This window comes from Dipodascopsis tothii (genome assembly GCF_038497935.1).
Source record: "Dipodascopsis tothii strain CBS 759.85 unplaced genomic scaffold V1510scaffold_22, whole genome shotgun sequence".
Taxonomy (NCBI): Eukaryota; Fungi; Ascomycota; class Lipomycetes; order Lipomycetales; family Lipomycetaceae; genus Neoaidaea; species Neoaidaea tothii.
Window position 1 is genome coordinate 121,565 of NW_027118006.1, and position 15,895 is coordinate 137,459.

Sequence of the window (15,895 nt, forward strand, 5' to 3'; positions counted from 1 at the left end):
GCTGTGTTCCCAGGTGACACAGGTGACGCAGGTTACAGACAGCAGGTAACAAGTAACAGTGTTCGGCGGTCCGGGTAGACTCAACTTTACATAGCGCTCCGCGCCGCATTGTGTGCGGCTCGCATACTCTACGCATGTTATAATCTCACATATCGTTTTATTCGCGAATGTATACATTTTTCGGCTTGCGCCATATCGTAATCCCCAAAATATCATAAACCTATAACCCTAAAGTACATTTTATCGTATCCAGCATGAAGAAGTGAAAAAACAAAGCAATCTATGTGTAATGACGTCGCTTAGGCGCAGATGAACATAGCCGCAGCGACAGCTCCGACAAGGAGGCCGGCGCTGGCGGTAGTGATCGAGGCCGGCGAACGCTTCACAACAGACTTGCCGTTGACGACGACGGTCTCGGTGGCGTAGGCAGTGGTGGTCACGTTGGTGGCCGTAGCGTTAGCAGTAGCGTTGCCAAACTTGCCGAACTCGGCGGGCTTGGTGTGCTTGTGCTTGTGAGCGCTCGAGACCTTGGCAGCCTCGACAAGGGTAGTAGACTGGACGGTACGCTTGTTGTTGGCGCCCGACGACTCGGCGGCAGCAGACGACGACGACGACGACGACGACGAGGTAGCAGAGGCCGACGAGGCCTTCGTGGACGACGACGACGACTTGGTCGAAGAAGACGACGACGACGACGACGACGACGAGCCACCCGAGCTGCTGCCGCTGTAGACCTGGATAGTGGCCTTCTTGCCCGCCTCAACACCAACCACACAGAAGTTGCCGCCACCGGCACCAGTCGAAGACGAGTACATGCCGTTCACCTCAGAGGTGTCGATGCCGCAGGGAAGACCAGAGCAGCCACCGTCGGGGCAAGTGATGTTGATGCCCCAGTCGGGGATGGTGTTCTTGAAGGGCGACGTGTCCTCGAGGTAGACGGGGTTCCAGCCAACCTTGACGTAGGTGATGCCCGACGCGTCGGTGTTGGCACCGGCCACGTAGGGAGCCCAGTTGCCGTAGGGGTTGGCGGTCGAACCCCAGACACAGCCGTCGTCAGTCGAGACACCGGGCGGGTTCACGTAGTAGTGGGCCGCGGTTCCGTCCCAGTAGGAGGTGTCAGGGACAGCCAGGGTGGTGCTGCCATCGACCTCGGTGGGGATCAGCATAGCCTCGTTACCGGGCAGGACGGTCTGGCAGAACGCAACCGAGCCAGCGGAGGACTCGGCGGTGACGGTGCCGGTGCCGTCGTAGCAGTAGGGCTTGCTGGAGAAGCCCTTGGACACAGTGCCGTCGTCGTTGCACTTGAGGCCACCGTACATGGACTCGGGGTACGAGTAGGTGGTCGCGTCCGGGTCCCACTGGGCGCTCAATTGGCCCGGGGGACAGGCGTAGGGGCACCACGAGCCGGCGGTGCACTCCTGGTCGGGCGACATGGCCCAACCGCCGTTGGAGCTGCCGGGCGTGACCGAGACCAGGCCGAGGTCGGTCGGGAACTCGCACTTGGTGGTGCCCCGCTTCTCCTTGTGGTTCGCATGGCGGCCCTCGAAGAGCTTCTCCGAAGGGCGCATGGCGAGCGCGGACTGCGCGAGCAGACCGAGGGCAACGATGTTCTTGATGTCGGCGATCATAGTGATAACTGGAGAACCAAAAACAGGAAACGGTGATTATTTAACGAAAGTAGGTGTTGTCGGACTGGTACGGTGTTTAAACGAGTGACAGTACAGTTCAACGAACGAAAGAGACGAAAAGATTTGTTAAAGATAGACTTGAAACACTTCTTTGCTGAATTGAATGCCGTTCGAGTCTGCGGCCGCCAGCTATTTATATTCTCTCGCCCGAGCAAAACGTGCCCGACTGGTCTTAAGGTTGAACTTACGGCGAAACCCAGTCGGCGCGGGCCTTCTCGATAGAGCAGCACCCGAGAGGGCAGCTACCTAAACTGTCAAGCCGGAGGATAGCGTGCGATGGGCTGGGGGCGGGCGTAGGTTTGGCACGCCTTACCCTAAAAGCTTAGGGCGACCACTAGCGGGCGGAGCTAGGCCGCAGCGTGCAGAAGCGAACGGGCGGGTGCGCAGCGACTGCCGAGCCAATGCCCGATTGGGATTGGTGGAAATTAATAACTCGCCGATGACTGCCTTGCAGGATGTAGCCGGGCCATTACGTGAGCACCGCTGTGTGGGCCGCGGAAGGGCTGGAAGGGCAGCCTTGCCCAGCACGGCTGCGGACGAGCGGTCCGGGAAATTAGCCCGATCAATAGAACGCGCCGCGGCTGCCGAAACGGGTATATAGCTCTTTAGGTTTGCCACGGAAAACTCTGCCGGCAGTTCCTGGAACGTTGGTGCGCCCGGGGAGGGCTAGCGCGCACAGGTGTCGCGCGGCGCGACACCTGTGCCAGATGGCGAAGCCTATCGGGACCGCCCCGTTTGCGCAGCCAAATAGGCTCAAGCTCCGAGCTTCGGTGGCCGCTCACGACCGCGGTCCGCACGCCGTCCCGGGCGGACTGCGCCTTACGGCGGCCCTCTTCCGGCAGCGCGCCCACGGCCGCGAGCAAGGGCTAGGGCTGCAAAATTTTTCACCGCGGCCCGCTGCTCGAGGGTTCCGGCCATCTCAGCCGCGCCGGCGCAAACGCCAGGACTTCGACGGCGAAGCCGTTGCCGGCCGGGCACCACGCGGCCGCCAGCCGTATGCGGCCAGTCACACCGCGGCCGGCCGATAGCGCACGGCTGTCTGCGACTAGGCGCGCGGTCACGTGAATGAACACCGCGTGAGCCGCACGCGCCGCACGCTGTGCGGCGCATGGCGCTGTCCAGACGCCTCTCGCTGCGGCGGACCCTGTTCGCTGCGATCTGTCGCTGGCGCGCGGCCACGGCCCATCAGGGCGCATCGTGGCCGCACCGTGGCCGTACCGTGGCCGCCATGGCGTACCGTGGCCGCCCGTGGCCGCATCGTGCGCGCGTGGCGCCTGGCGCCCTGGATTGATGATCGGCGGCCTTGCGACGACAGCGCGCGACGGCCGGCGCTCAGCGCCGTGACGCCGTGACGTCGCCGCAGACGGCCGTGTGATTGCCGTCACGGGCAGCGCCGACGTCACGTGCGTCGTGACAAACGGCGTCCTCACGTGACTCGCGTCATCCAGCCGATCCGGAGTCCCCCGAGCCGCGCCCGTCACAATGACGTGCGGAGCCATGCGCATGCGGCAGGCGGTCGAGACACCGAGCGACCTGAGCTGCTGCGCCGAGCCGGCGCGCACCCAGGCAGTTCCACGTGACAAGCCGCACGGCGTGCGGCGCTGTATGCTCTATGTACCATCTATATACGCCTCCTACCGCGAGAACATGAAGTTCGTCCGGCACAGCGGGCACGTGTTCTGGCCCGAGCTGCGGAACCACTGGTACAGGCAGCCCGCGTGGAACTTGTTCTTGCAGGTCTGGCAGCGCTTGTTGGGCAGCGTCCGGTCCTGGTGCAGGATCGAGTCTGGCGTTAGCGGGCCCCGGCAGACACTTACAGCAAATGGCGCACTCGGTGACGCCCTCGAAATGCAGGTTGAAGTTGCGCTTGAACAGAATGAGCGCGTCCAGGATGGTGCCGTTCTGCGAGTTGATGAGCGCCTGGGACGCCAGCAGCCACGCGCGCCACTGGTTCTCCTTGACGCCGACGCGGCGCGGCCCCTCGATGTAGACGTCGCGCAGCGGAAACGCCTCGGGCACGTGGATGACCATCTCCAGCACGTACTCGTCGACCATGAACTGGGCCGTGACGTCGCCGGTGACCTTGGACACCTTGATCTCGATGTTCTCGTTGTCCTCGGCCGAGCCCAGGCCGGCGGCCTCCGGGTTCTTGAGCGAGTCCTGGACGGTCGACAGCTCGTGCCGGATCAGGGTCGGCGACACGTACTTCTGGGTGAAGGTCTCGACGGCGGTGCTGAGCTGGCGGTTGCGGATGTCGGACCACACCGAGCGGCACATGGACGGCACGTTGTACAGCGCGAGGTAGTAGACGTGGACGACGAGCCACTGCAGGTTCCGGCCGGGGTCCTCGGTCGAGTCCTGGTCGGGGTCGTAGCGCTCGACCTCGAAGCGCGAGCCGTCGACCATGCGCGCCGAGCTCTGCATGTTGAGCAGGCCGAAGACGGTGCCGAGCAGGACGTCGACGTAGTCGCCCTCCTTGAGGTTCTCGATGTACTTGGCGCGGACCTTGGACGACGAGTCCTTGAAGTGCTCGAGGATGAGCATCCACGCGTAGAAGTAGAGCCGGACCTGGTAGTCGGCGCCGAGCCGGCGCAGGGCCTGCTCGTTGGCCGACTTGCCGCCGAACTGCGACGGGTCGTACGAGTTGGGCGCCTCCATGACGAACGAGAGCAGCTCGAAGGGCAGCGAGATGTCGAGCACGTCGGCCGAGTCGAGCGCGGCCTCGACGAGCAGCTCCTCGCGCGCCTCGGCGATCCGCCGGCTCTGGATCTTGAGGATCGTCTTCTGGAGCGGCTCGCAGTCCGTGTTGAGGATCGGGTAGAGGTCGGCCTGGTTGTCGCGCGACGTGAACTTGATGTCGAGCGCGTAGCGCGACAGCAGCGCGGCGCAGAGGATCCGCGGCTGCGACGTGTTGTCGACGTCGGCCATGGCGACGAGCAGCCCGAGCAGCCGCGCCTTGAAGGCCGGGCCCTGCTCGATGAAGGCGTCGAGCAGGTCGTCGTTGTCCTCGTGGATCGCGCGCAGGAGGCCGTAGAGCTTGAGCGCGTAGAACTGCAGCGCGGTCAGCTCGCTGTCGGCGGCGAGCGCGGCCGCCTGCACGGCCGGGCTCTCGAGCGTGGCCAGCGCGGCCAGCACGAGCCCGACGGCCTGCGCCCAGTGCTCGCCGTACGAGCCCTTGACGATCGGCAGCACGTACAGCAGCAGCTGGAAGACCTCGACGCGCACGTAGCGGAACGCCGCGTCGTCCTCGGCCGCGCCCGCGGCGAGCAGGTCCAGCACCCGCCGCAGCAGCAGCATGGCCCGCTGCGGCGGGAACGGCTCCCACCCGTCGGCCGTGACGTCGTGCAGCAGCACGTTGAGCAGCGCCAGCTGCGCCAGCAGCGCCGGCAGGCCCTCCTGCTTGCGGAAGCCGATGATGTTGCTCGCCAGCTCGTTGCGCAGCCGCTCCGTGGTCGCCATCGCCGCCGAGTACTTGCCGAGGCCCTCGAGCATGGCCGCGCTGCCCAGGAAGTTGCGCGCGCGCCGCAGGTTGTGCGCCGTGAAGAAGTCGTCGCACGTCTTGGCGGTCGCGCCGGGCTTCTGCGCGAGCGCGGCGACCACCGCCGCCAGCACGCGCGCGTGGTAGTAGCCCGGCACGTCCGTGGCCGCCGCCGCCCGCAGGATCTTGTACACCACGCGGTCGACGACGCCGTCGAGGCCGTCGTAGTCGGCCGAGCCGTCGACCACGGCCGCCGCGATGTCCGCCAGCTGCGTCTCGGCCAGCACCCGGTCCAACAGGGCGCGGGTCTTGTCGACCAGCTGGAGCAGCTGGTCCGCGCCCGAGTCGGCGTCGATCGACAGCGGCGGGATGCGGTCGCCGCGGTTGCTCATGCAGTCCTTGGCGAGCTCGCCGGCGATCTGCAGGCCGATGACGAGCTCGGCCTGCTCGTCCTTGGACAGCAGGTCGAAGACGTCCGGGCGCTGCTCGAGCAGGCCGACGACGTAGATGGCCACGCGGAAGAGCACGGGCGCGGGCTCGCCGGCCGGCGCGGCCGGGTTGGGCACGGCAAAGACCGCGCCGCGCAGGCTGCTGACCAGCGACACCGCCTTGGGCACGGCCACCGCGAACCGCGCGTCCAGCATGCGCTGCCAGTCCGCGCGCCGGAACACCAGCTGCGACGCCAGCGACAGCTTGGACTCCCAGGTGGCGCCCTCCCAGAGGTCGCCGATGCGCGCGACGAGCGTCGCGAAGCTGATCTCGACGTCCAGGCCGAGGTCCTTGAGCAGCGCCTCGGCCAGCGTCTGCGCGATCGACTGCGCGTCGTCCTGCTCGTTGGACGTGCGCTCGAGCTGGCCCTCGAGCTTGGCCCGGATCGTCTTGGCGTCGGCGTGCGCGGGCTCGTCGTCGAGCTCGGTCAGCTGCCACACGCGCGAGACGAACCGGCTGCCGGCGTCGGTCGTGATGAAGTCGAGCATGCTGGCCGTGCTCTCGTGGGCGAGCACGGCCAGGTTGGCGACGAGCGCGGGCTCGTAGGCGTCGTCGTCGAGGACGAGCTCGGTGGCGGCGGCCAGGACCCGCAGGCAGACGTCGTGGCCGACGGCGTAGCCCTCGGCGGCGAGCGCGGTCGCCAGCAGCTGCCAGACGGCCGCGGCGTCCGGGCCGCGGACGAGCCGGGCGGCGGCCAGGACGTGCTCCTCGAGCGCGGGGACCGGCCGCAGCAGCGGCTTGAGCGCCGGCGCCGAGTGCGCGTCCCGCAGGATCTGGACCAGCACCGCGTCCTTGGCGCGGTCCGCCGGGCCCGTCGCCCGCACCACGCCCTCGATCGTCGTCTGCCACAGCGCGGCCGCCTTGGCGGGGTCCTGCAGGCCGGTGATGTAGACCAGCCACGTGTCGACGAGCACGGCCGACGACGCCGAGTACAGCAGCGACGGCAGCGTGGCCGTGATGAACTCGCAGAGGTCGCGGTCGAGCGCCGGCGACTCGCGCACGACCGGCAGCACGTGCCGGACGACGCAGTAGAGCGCGTACGCGGTCGGCACGCTGCCGCCGGCCTGGTCCTTGACCGCGGCCAGCACGGCCGCCGACAGGTCGACCACCGTGCGCCGGATGCCGATCGGGTACTCGATGCTCTCGGGCAGCAGCGTGAGCTTCTGCACGAGCAGGAACCACTTGTTGAGGAAGCCGCGGCAGTCGTCGGCGGCCAGCGGCGCGCCGCGGACCGTGCCGGCCTGGACGAACTCGGCCAGGTAGGACACGATGTGCGTGAAGAGCTGCCGGGCCAGCGCCTCGTCCGTGGACGCGATGTTGCGGATGAACGACACCAGCGAGCTCGCGACCGAGTCCACGAACCGGCGGCCGGTCAGGTACTCGTCCAGGATCTCGGCCGGCTTGGTCGCGACGATGTACTCGCGCGCGTCCGCGTCGGCCACGACGGTCGCGAAGTACGCCAGGATGGACAGGTACGCGTTGAGCGCGTAGGGCAGCGAGAAGCGCTGCTCGGCGTTGAGGCCCTGGGTGAGCACGCCGACCACGGCCTCCACCGCCGGGCGGTCCGCGTCGCGCAGCGCGAGCACGTGGTCCGGCAGCTGCCGCACGATCTTCTCGAGCTCCGTCCAGAAGTACTGGCCCGTGTGCTGGCTGCCGCGCGCGACGAAGCCGACGAGCGCGTCGGCCAGCCGCAGGTCCTGGCCGGCCGGGTTCGCCCAGCAGTCCGGGAACTCCTTGGTCAGGAACGACAGGCAGCGCAGGAAGTCGGTCATGGCCGACGGCGCGATCGCGCGCAGGCCCTGGCCGAGCACGTACGTGGCCACGTAGCCGATCAGCTGGTCCAGCCAGTCTGCGTAGTCCGTGCCGACGACCTTGACCACGTTCAGCGCCGTGCGCGAGAGCAGCGCGTCCGGGTCCGCGACCGCGCGCCACAGCGCGTCGTGCGCGACGATCTCGGCGTACTCGCGCTGGCGCTCCTCGATCGCGTCGCCGTCCATGGTCTCGAGCAGGTGCGTGAACAGCGCGAGCGCGGACGTCAGCGCGCGCGCGCGCCGCGCCGCCAGGTCCGCCTCGGTCGCGTACTTGGACTCGCCCAGGCCCGCGTCCGCGTCCAGCGTCGCCTGCACGTGCGCCAGGATCGGCCCGTGGAACACCTTGAGGATGTTGTCGCGCTTCGTCGCCGTGTTAAACACGGCCTCGAACGAGGCCCGCGCCGACCGCGCCACGATCTTGTCGCTGTCCCACAGCCCGCCCAGCCAGCACCCGACCGACTCGCCCATGTACCGCAGCGACGCCTTGCGCAGCCGCCGGCACAGCTCGCCCTGGATCCGGTGCGCCGCCGACCGGATCTTGCGCGACCCCTCCGCCGTCAGCCCGGGGTAGAACTGGCTCTGCTGTCAGCGCGGCCCCGCCGCCACGTACCCATACGGCCAGCACGGCCTCGTCCGTCTCGTTCGCGCCGTCGTCCACGAACGCCTGCAGGCTGTCCAGCGCCTTTTCCTTCGTCGTCGCATTGCGCTTCTGCAGGTTCTTGAACGCCAGCGTCAGCGCCGGCTCGTAGATCCCCGACAGGTCCACGTAGACCGTCTCGTGCTCGCTGTAGTCCTCCGCGCCCTTGGCGCCGCGCCGCGCCTCCGCCGTCCTGCCCAGATCAGCCCCGTTCTGCCCGCATTTTTTCCCCGCCGCGCCGGCCCGCCGCAATCCACCTACCGCCCGCTGCTGCGCCCAATGTTCTTGCTCTTTGACATCCCGCAATCCGGGGACACAGCCGCTGTGTGCTCGTCCGATACCCGGCCCAAAATGATCGATGATGGCCGATGGACGGAGACGGCGAAAGGTTGTGTAGCCCAAAAACTTGCATCACCACGTTGGTAACACCGATCTGAGGCGTAGCGCCAGGAATTGACATCACTCAACGTCCACCACAACAGCGCGGGGCATGCGCTGCACGATCCGGACGCGGCCAGAGAGAGTCGAGCGGCCCAGAAGATGAAGTACGGCGCGGTGGCGATGGATGCTGACCCAGGTTCTACATCGACGATCTGCCGGTGCTGTTTCCGTACCCGCGGATCTATCCAGGTGGGTGGCGCGCGCGCGACGGGCGACGGGCGGCCGGCGGACGGCCGGCGGCGGCGGCGACGGCGGCAAGGCGGCAGGCGGACGTGCCGGGGGCGGCGTCGCTGCGCCGCACGGCGTGCGGCTCACGGCCGGCCAATCGCCTCACGCGCGGACGAGCGGGCGGCTGTATGCAGCCCGGCGGCTGTATGCGCGCCGGCCGGCACGCGCTGTGACGCGCCGCGCAGGGGTCCGCGGCCCGCGCGCCGCATGCGGTGCATGTCTGCGGCCGGCGCGACTCGCCGGGGCGCGGACCCCGCCCGGCATATAGCCGCAGGGGCCGATCCGCCAGGCCGCCCCGCCATGCAGCCGCGCTGCGGGCAGCGCGGCGAGCCGCACGCCGTGCGGCATATAGCCGCAGCACCGCTGACCGCCAGAACAATATGCGTACATGTGCGATCTCAAGCGCACGCTCGACGCCGGCGGCAACTGCATCCTCGAGATGCCGTCGGGCACCGGCAAGACCGTCTCGCTGCTCTCGCTCACAATCGCGTACCAGATGGTAGGTCCGGCCCGGACGCGCTGACGCAGTTCTATCCCGAGCACCGCAAGCTGATCTACTGCTCGCGAACGCAGTCGGAGATCGAAAAGGCGCTCACGGAGCTGTACAACCTGATGAAGTACCGCGAGAAGGAGCTCGGGGTGGTCGAGGACTTCCGCGGGCTCGGGCTGACGAGTCGCAAAAACCTGTGCCTGCACCCCCAGATCCGGCGCGAGAAGAAGGGCTCGGTCGTGGACGAGCGGTGCCGCAGTCTCACCAACGGCGCCAACAAGGAGAAGCGCAAGGCCGGCGAGGACGTGCCGCTGTGCGAGTACCACGAGAACATGGACGACATGGACCCGCACAACTACGTCCCCCTCGGCGTCTACACGTTCGACTCGCTGGTCAAGTACTGCGAGGCCAACAAGCAGTGCCCGTACTTCACGGTCCGGCGGATGATGCCGTTCTGCAACGTGATCATCTACTCGTACCACTACCTGCTGGACCCGAAGATCGCGGACCGGGTGTCGCGCGAGCTGTCCAAGGACTCGATCATCATCTTCGACGAGGCGCACAACATCGACAACGTGTGCATCGAGTCGCTGTCGATCGACCTGACCGAGGGCTCGCTGCAGCGCGCGTCGCGCGGCGTGGCCAACCTGGGCCGGCAGATCGACCAGATGAAGGAGACCGACTCGGAGAAGCTCCAGAACGAGTACCAGAAGCTCGTCGAGGGCCTGCGCGAGGCCGACCAGGCGCGCGAGGAGGACGTGTTCCTGGCCAACCCGGTCCTGCCCGAGGACCTGCTCAAGGAGGCCGTGCCCGGCAACATCCGGCGGGCGGAGCACTTTGTGGCGTTCCTCAAGCGGTTCGTCGAGTACCTCAAGACGCGGATGCAGGTCCGCCACGTCATCTCCGAGACGCCGACGTCGTTCCTCCAGCACCTCAAGGAGATCACGTTCATCGAGCGCAAGCCGCTGCGGTTCTGCGCCGAGCGGCTGGCGTCGCTCGTGCGCACGCTCGAGCTCAGCCAGGTCGACGACTTTGTCGCGCTCAAGGAGATCGCCATCTTCGCCACGCTCGTCTCGACGTACGAGCAGGGCTTCATGCTCATCCTCGAGCCGTTCGAGTCCGACACGGCGACCGTGCCCAACCCGGTCCTGCACTTCACGTGCCTGGACGCGTCCATCGCCATCAAGCCCGTGTTCGACCGCTTCAGCTCGGTCATCATCACCAGCGGCACCATCTCGCCGCTCGACATGTACCCCAAGATGCTCAACTTCCAGACCGTCCTCCAGGAGTCGTACACCATGACCCTCACCCGGCGCACGTTCCTGCCCATGGTCGTCACCCGCGGCTCGGACCAGGTCGTGATCTCGTCCCGGTTCGAGATCCGCAACGACCCCAGCGTCGTGCGCAACTACGGCAACCTCTTCATCGAGTTCGCCAAGCTCACGCCTGACGGCCTCGTCGTCTTCTTCCCGTCCTACCTCTACATGGAGAGCATCATCAGCATGTGGCAGACCATGGGCGTGCTCGACGAGGTCTGGAAGTACAAGCTCATCCTGGTCGAGACGCCCGACTCGCAGGAGACCAGTCTCGCGCTCGAGACGTTCCGGACGGTGAGTGCGTGCGCGGCGGCGCTGACCGCAGGCGTGCTGCAACGGCCGCGGCGCGGCCCTGCTCTGCGTGGCCCGCGGCAAGGTCTCCGAGGGCATCGACTTCGACCACCACTACGGCCGGACCGTGCTCATGATCGGCGGTACGTGCGCGCCCGGCCCCGCTGACCCCAGTCCCGTTCCAGTACACCGAGTCGCGCATCCTCAAGGCCCGGCTCGAGTTCCTGCGCGAAAACTACCACATCCGCGAGAACGACTTCCTGTCGTTCGACGCCATGCGCCACGCCGCCCAGTGCCTCGGCCGCGTCCTGCGCGGCAAGGACGACTACGGCATCATGGTCCTGGCCGACAAGCGCTTCTCCAAGAAGCGCGGCCAGCTGCCCAAGTGGATCAACCAGGCGCTCATGGACGCCGACATCAACCTGTCGACGGACATGGCCGTCGCCGCCGCCAAGAAGTTCCTGCGCACCATGGCCCAGCCCAGCGACATCAAGGACCAGGAGGGCGTCTCGGTCTGGAGCATGGACGACCTGCTGCAGATCCAGCAGCAGCAGAAGGCCGAGGAGGACTCGGCCAAGGTCGAGGAGCTGCCCGACCCGGCCCCGGCCTACACCGGCTACGACAGCGACGAGTTCGAGTTCGACGCGACCGACACGGCCGGCCTGATGGAGCTCGACGGCTAGATTAATGTACATACTAGGCCACGTACGGGTCGGCCAGCAGCTCGCGCGCGCTCGCGCGCCGGCCGCTCTCGTAGACAAGCATGCGCGCGACGAACGCGCGCGCGTCGGCGGCCACCGGCAGGACCTCGGCCAGCGGCCGCGGCGCGTGCGGGACGAACCGGATGTGCGCGAACGACGCGAACGCGGCGGCCTCGGGCCACGTCGCGAGGTCCGGCGTGCCCAGCGTGCGGAAGATGGCGTTGGCCAGGCCGATCTCGCTGGTCGTGGGCTCGCCGAAGAGCGGCCGGCCCGTCAGCATCTCGGCGACCACGCACGCCCAGCTCCAGACGTCGATGCGGTCGGAGTACGCGCCGTAGGCAAAGAGCAGCTCCGGCGCGCGGTACACGGACGTCGACACGTCGGTGATTTTGGCGTCCGCCGGCTCGGCGTCCGGCGCGGCCAGGTTCGGCCACGCCGTGCCGAAGTCGGCCAGCACGGCGCGGCCGCCGGCCAGCAGCACGTTGCCCGGCTTGACGTCCCGATGGATCACGCCGCGCGCGTGGACGTGGGCCAGCGCGCCCGTGATGTCGCGCGTGATCGTCCGCACGTCGTCGGCTGCCACGCCCCGATCGATCGCGTCCGCCAGCGACGCCTCGTACAGCGGCATGACGAGCACCACCTGGCCGCGGGCCTGGTCGAGCACGGCGTCGAGCACGGCGACGACGCGGTCGCCGGCGACGGCCGCCAGCACCTCGATCTCGTTGAGGGCGTCGTGCGGCGGCGTCTGCCGGACGGGCGAGACCTTGAGCGCGACGGCCCGCCCGCCGGCGCGGGCGGCGTAGACGTTGGCGCACGCGCCCTCGCGCCGGAACTCGACGGCCTGGAAGTCGTCCATGGGGACGAGGCGGGCGGCGCGGCTAGTCATGCGCCGCATGGCGTGCGGCGCGCATGACGCGCACGGACGTTGGCCGTGCGGCGCGCATGACCGCACGCCGCCGGCCGCGCGGCCGCATGACGCATGCACGGGCTCTGCTTGATTGGCGGCAGCAGCGCCGGCGGCTGTCGGGTCGCACAAGCACGCAGCGCGCGCGGCCGTGAGCCGCACGCTGTGCGGCGCGCACGCCACCCCGCACGATCGGCGCTCGTCTACGCCTACCAAACATCTACCAAACATCTACCATTTTATTTTCTAGCCGCGGTCACGCCTCTACACCGCCCCTATGCGGTCGTCACGTCCTCCAGAACGACGGCCATGATGTTCGACCCCCGGCGGACCAGGCGCTTGTGCCCGTCCTTGATCGACGACACGATCCAGTCGCTCAGGCCGGCCAGCGACGGGTGGTGGTCGATGTCGAGCATGGCGTCCTCCGGCAGGTCCTCGTATATGTTTTCGCGGTACTCGTCCGGGTACACGTCCGGGTCGCGGTCGGCAAAGTCGTTGTAGGTGGCGCCCGACGCCAGCGCGTAGTCGGCCGAGCGCGCGCGCTCGCCCGGACTCAGGTCCTCGTCCGGCAGCCGGCCGCGGTCCAGCGAGAAGTCGCGCAGGTCGCGCGAGCGGCTCAGCCGGTGCGTCGGGTGGCTGGGGTGGCCGTGCGGGTCTGCGGCCTGCGTCCACGAGACGTCTGCCGACGGCCGGCGGTCAAAGTCGGCCAGCGACGGCCGCCGCGTCTCGGGCACGCCCAGGCCCGCCAGGCTGCGGCCGCGCCGATCGGCCACGTCCGCATACAGTGGCGAGCGGGCGTCCGGCAGCTCGCGCGGATCGACGACCGAGTTGCGGGGCGTCACCGAGACGTACCCGGCCTCGGCGGGATCGACAACCGTGCAGAGTGGCGCGCTGATGCTGCCGGTCTGCGAGGACAGCCGCTCGCGGCGCAGGCTGGCGTCGAGCTCGTCCGTGTTGATGCCGTGGAACACCGGCGCCCGCTGCGGGCAGCCGCTGAGCTCGTGGCGGCCGTCGCCGCGGCCGTCGGCCGGCAGCCCGAGCGTGCCGCGCCGCGAGAGCGGCGCCGGCGCCGGCCGGGCCAGGGGATCGTCGTCTACCAGGTCATATCGAATCTGCTCCATGGTGTGGCGGCCTCGACGGCACTCGCCGGCTTATATACGGCGAACAGCGCCGCCGCCGCGCGGCCGGTCTACGGCGGGCCAGATGCCCGAAAAGTCGCGCGGTGCCGACGAGACGTTTGGCGTGGTGCCGATTTGGGATCGACACGGTTCGCGGTGCCGGCAGAAGACGCCAAACGTTAAAAGGCAGGCAGGCTGTAGCGCACATGGCAGCCACGTTGCCGGATGGGTGTCGGCGTCACGCCTCCGGCGTGGTCCGCCGTGGCCACCGGGCGGGGAGCATTACAATGATTATTCATGACTCTAATCGGATGACAATCGTGAGGGTGCAGAAAGAATATTGACAGCGCGACGTAGCCAGCGGTGCGGCTCAGCTGCTCGGTTAACCATGCCCATGCCTCGGCAGCCTACCTCAAGTAATCGCGCATGATGTCCGACAGCTTGCCGGCGCCCTGTTCCAGAATGTCCTTGACGTTGCCGAGGTCGTCGCCGTTGGCGATCTTGGACGCCAGGTCGCGGGCCACGCGCTCGATGCCGCCAAAGTCGCTCTCGGGCTCCTCCTCGTCCTCGTCCTCGCGGCCGAAGTAGGCGTTAGACGAGATCGCGCTGGCGCCGTCAAAGGCCTGTAGTCGCGAGCGCGCCTCGGCCTGTGCGCTGGGGTCGAACTGGTTGCGGCCGAAGAACTCGTCCGACGAGATCGCCTTTTGGTTGCCGTACTTGTTGACCACCTCGCCGGAGGGCTCGGGCGCCTTGGCGGCGCCAAAGCCGCCGCGGGCGGCGGGCTTGGGCGCGGCCGCGGCCGCGGCGGACGCGGTCTGGCCGAACCCCAGGCGGGCGACGCCGGCGCCGAGCCGGTCGACCGAGTCGGCCGACCCGCGCTCGGCCGCCTGCGCGTACGCCGCCGGCGCCTCCTCCGCGCGCTTGGCCTCCTTCAGCCTGGCCTGCTTCTCCTGCTCGGCGTCGTAGCCCAGCTTCTCGATGCGCTCGGCCTCCTCGCGCGCGTTGCGCTCGGCCTCGTCGAAGTCGATCGCGTCCGCCGTGACCTTCTTGGCCACGACCTTGGACTTCTTGGACGACATGATCGTCGTCGTCCGCCGCCCGGCGATGCCCCCCACCGCCGACTTGGACCGCAGCGCCGACGACGTCGTCGTCCGGTTCACCGGCGCGGCCTCCTCCGGCGCCGGCGAGCTCTTGCCGCTCGACGCCGCGCTGCCGTTCGCCGACAGCGGCGAGCCCTTGCGGCCCACCACCGGCGGCGTCGACGTGCGGCTCACCGACGGGCTCATCTTCTTGATCGCCGGCTTGTCCCACGACGAGAAGAAGTCCGCGTCCGCGCCCTCGTCGATCGGCACCGGCGTGCTGTCGTCGTCGAACACCACCTCGTGCGGGTGCAACCGCGCGTCCTGCTCCGCGCGCCGCTTCAGCTCCTCCTTGTACTGCGTCGCCGCCCGCGACGTGTACTTGACCGTGGCGTCCTTGCTGTTGAGCGCGCTCGCGCCGCCGTTCTTTTGGAAGTAGTCCTTGGCCGACGTGTTGCCTCCGACCTTCATCAGCCGCAGCTGATCCCACGACCACGTATCCAGCGTGGACGACCGCACGAACGAGATGTGCACGCCCAGGTTGCGGTGGATAGACGAGCAGTCCAGGCAGAGGTAGATCGCAAACGGGACCGACGTCCACGTCGGGTTCTTGGCTCCGCAATCAAAACATATCTGCGCCGTCAGCCCTGTCTGCCCCCGCGACACACGCGCGCGCCGCCGCCCGGTTCCGCGCCGCCGCCGCGCCCGCCTGCCCGGCCGCGCCCGCCCGCCGCGCCTGTGCCGGGGTCACATCCGCGCCTACCTTGTTGCCGCGCTCCGCCTTCAATCTGTTGAATATCGAGCTCGACTGTTGCTTATTGGCCATGACAGACAATTGAGATTCCCGCAGTCGCTTTTCCGGATTGTTTGAAGAAAAATCGGATTAAGAATCCCAAGTGTTCAGCAAAATTACTGAGATTGCTCCGATTGTATCCAGTCCTGGTTGCACCGTCAAGATCTCGCGGCCGGGAGTGCTGCACGGGAGGCGTCGCGCTGCATACCCGCGGCGCCGCCCGAGTTTGGGGCGCATGTGCAGCCGCGCTTGCCCACACATGGCGCAAGTGCCACGCCGCACTGCAGGCGTGCGCTTATAGTCACGTGAGCACATCACAGCCGCACGCACTGCGGCTCGGCTACGCCCGCCTCCACGGCAGCCGTCGCAGCCGCCGCCACGGCTTGTGTGGTGCGCTCGGCGCGCGCGCCGGGCGCGCTGTGCGCCGGCGC

At 68.1% G+C, this 15,895-nt stretch overlaps 6 protein-coding genes across 6 annotated transcripts; 1 reads left to right on the forward strand and 5 right to left on the reverse strand.

Annotated features, from left to right (window-relative positions):
* Positions 1-144: 144 nt before the first annotated feature.
* On the reverse strand, positions 145-1,813 carry V1510DRAFT_183167 (uncharacterized protein). Its single transcript, XM_066930428.1, has one exon. The coding sequence runs from the start codon at positions 1,626-1,628 to the stop codon at positions 300-302; it is 1,329 nt and encodes a 442-aa protein (XP_066788047.1). The 5' UTR covers positions 1,629-1,813; the 3' UTR covers positions 145-299.
* Positions 1,814-3,258: 1,445 nt separating this feature from the next.
* V1510DRAFT_431063 (uncharacterized protein) lies at positions 3,259-8,670 on the reverse strand. Its single transcript, XM_066935415.1, has 4 exons — positions 8,365-8,670; positions 8,077-8,296; positions 3,506-8,045; positions 3,259-3,474 (listed from the first exon to the last, which is right to left on the reverse strand). The coding sequence occupies exons 1-4, from the start codon at positions 8,400-8,402 to the stop codon at positions 3,323-3,325; spliced, it is 4,950 nt and encodes a 1,649-aa protein (XP_066788048.1). The 5' UTR covers positions 8,403-8,670; the 3' UTR covers positions 3,259-3,322.
* Positions 8,671-9,065: 395 nt separating this feature from the next.
* Positions 9,066-11,577, forward strand: V1510DRAFT_419386 (uncharacterized protein). Its single transcript, XM_066934280.1, has 4 exons — positions 9,066-9,271; positions 9,301-10,872; positions 10,904-11,012; positions 11,044-11,577. Exons 1-4 carry the CDS (start codon positions 9,161-9,163, stop codon positions 11,550-11,552), a joined length of 2,301 nt encoding a protein of 766 aa, XP_066788049.1. The 5' UTR covers positions 9,066-9,160; the 3' UTR covers positions 11,553-11,577.
* On the reverse strand, positions 11,566-12,426 carry V1510DRAFT_403965 (kinase-like domain-containing protein; the record flags this gene model as incomplete). The annotated part of the gene is made up of 1 exon (XM_066932199.1): positions 11,566-12,426. One exon carries the CDS (start codon positions 12,424-12,426, stop codon positions 11,566-11,568), a length of 861 nt encoding a protein of 286 aa, XP_066788050.1.
* A 283-nt stretch (positions 12,427-12,709) lies between these two features.
* Positions 12,710-14,065, reverse strand: V1510DRAFT_419391 (uncharacterized protein). The gene has a single exon (XM_066934281.1). The coding sequence runs from the start codon at positions 13,593-13,595 to the stop codon at positions 12,750-12,752; it is 846 nt and encodes a 281-aa protein (XP_066788051.1). The 5' UTR covers positions 13,596-14,065; the 3' UTR covers positions 12,710-12,749.
* On the reverse strand, positions 13,865-15,706 carry V1510DRAFT_419392 (uncharacterized protein). The gene is made up of 3 exons (XM_066934282.1): positions 15,435-15,706; positions 14,004-15,304; positions 13,865-13,966 (listed from the first exon to the last, which is right to left on the reverse strand). Exons 1-3 carry the CDS (start codon positions 15,495-15,497, stop codon positions 13,963-13,965), a joined length of 1,368 nt encoding a protein of 455 aa, XP_066788052.1. The 5' UTR covers positions 15,498-15,706; the 3' UTR covers positions 13,865-13,962.
* Between the last annotated feature and the right edge of the window lie 189 nt (positions 15,707-15,895).

Excerpts from the sequence above, each read along its gene's own strand:
- V1510DRAFT_183167 (XM_066930428.1), bottom strand. The coding sequence starts at position 1,628 with ATGATCGCCGACATCAAGAACATCGTTGCCCTCGGTCTGCTCGCGCAG.
- V1510DRAFT_431063 (XM_066935415.1), bottom strand. The coding sequence starts at position 8,402 with ATGTCAAAGAGCAAGAACATTGGGCGCAGCAGCGGGCG. Across the intron at positions 8,046-8,076 it reads AGGCCGTGCTGGCCGTATGG|AGCCAGTTCTACCCCGGGCT; the intron begins GTACGTGGCGGC and ends CGCTGACAGCAG. Across the intron at positions 3,475-3,505 it reads CACCGAGTGCGCCATTTGCT|ACTCGATCCTGCACCAGGAC; the intron begins GTAAGTGTCTGC and ends CGCTAACGCCAG.
- V1510DRAFT_419386 (XM_066934280.1), top strand. The coding sequence starts at position 9,161 with ATGTGCGATCTCAAGCGCACGCTCGACGCCGGCGGCAACTGCATCCTC. Across the intron at positions 10,873-10,903 it reads CGCTCGAGACGTTCCGGACG|GCGTGCTGCAACGGCCGCGG; the intron begins GTGAGTGCGTGC and ends CGCTGACCGCAG. Across the intron at positions 11,013-11,043 it reads GACCGTGCTCATGATCGGCG|TCCCGTTCCAGTACACCGAG; the intron begins GTACGTGCGCGC and ends CGCTGACCCCAG.
- V1510DRAFT_419391 (XM_066934281.1), bottom strand. The coding sequence starts at position 13,595 with ATGGAGCAGATTCGATATGACCTGGTAGACGACGATCCCCTGGCCCGG.
- V1510DRAFT_419392 (XM_066934282.1), bottom strand. The coding sequence starts at position 15,497 with ATGGCCAATAAGCAACAGTCGAGCTCGATATTCAACAGATTGAAGGCG. Across the intron at positions 15,305-15,434 it reads AGGCGGAGCGCGGCAACAAG|ATATGTTTTGATTGCGGAGC; the intron begins GTAGGCGCGGAT and ends CTGACGGCGCAG.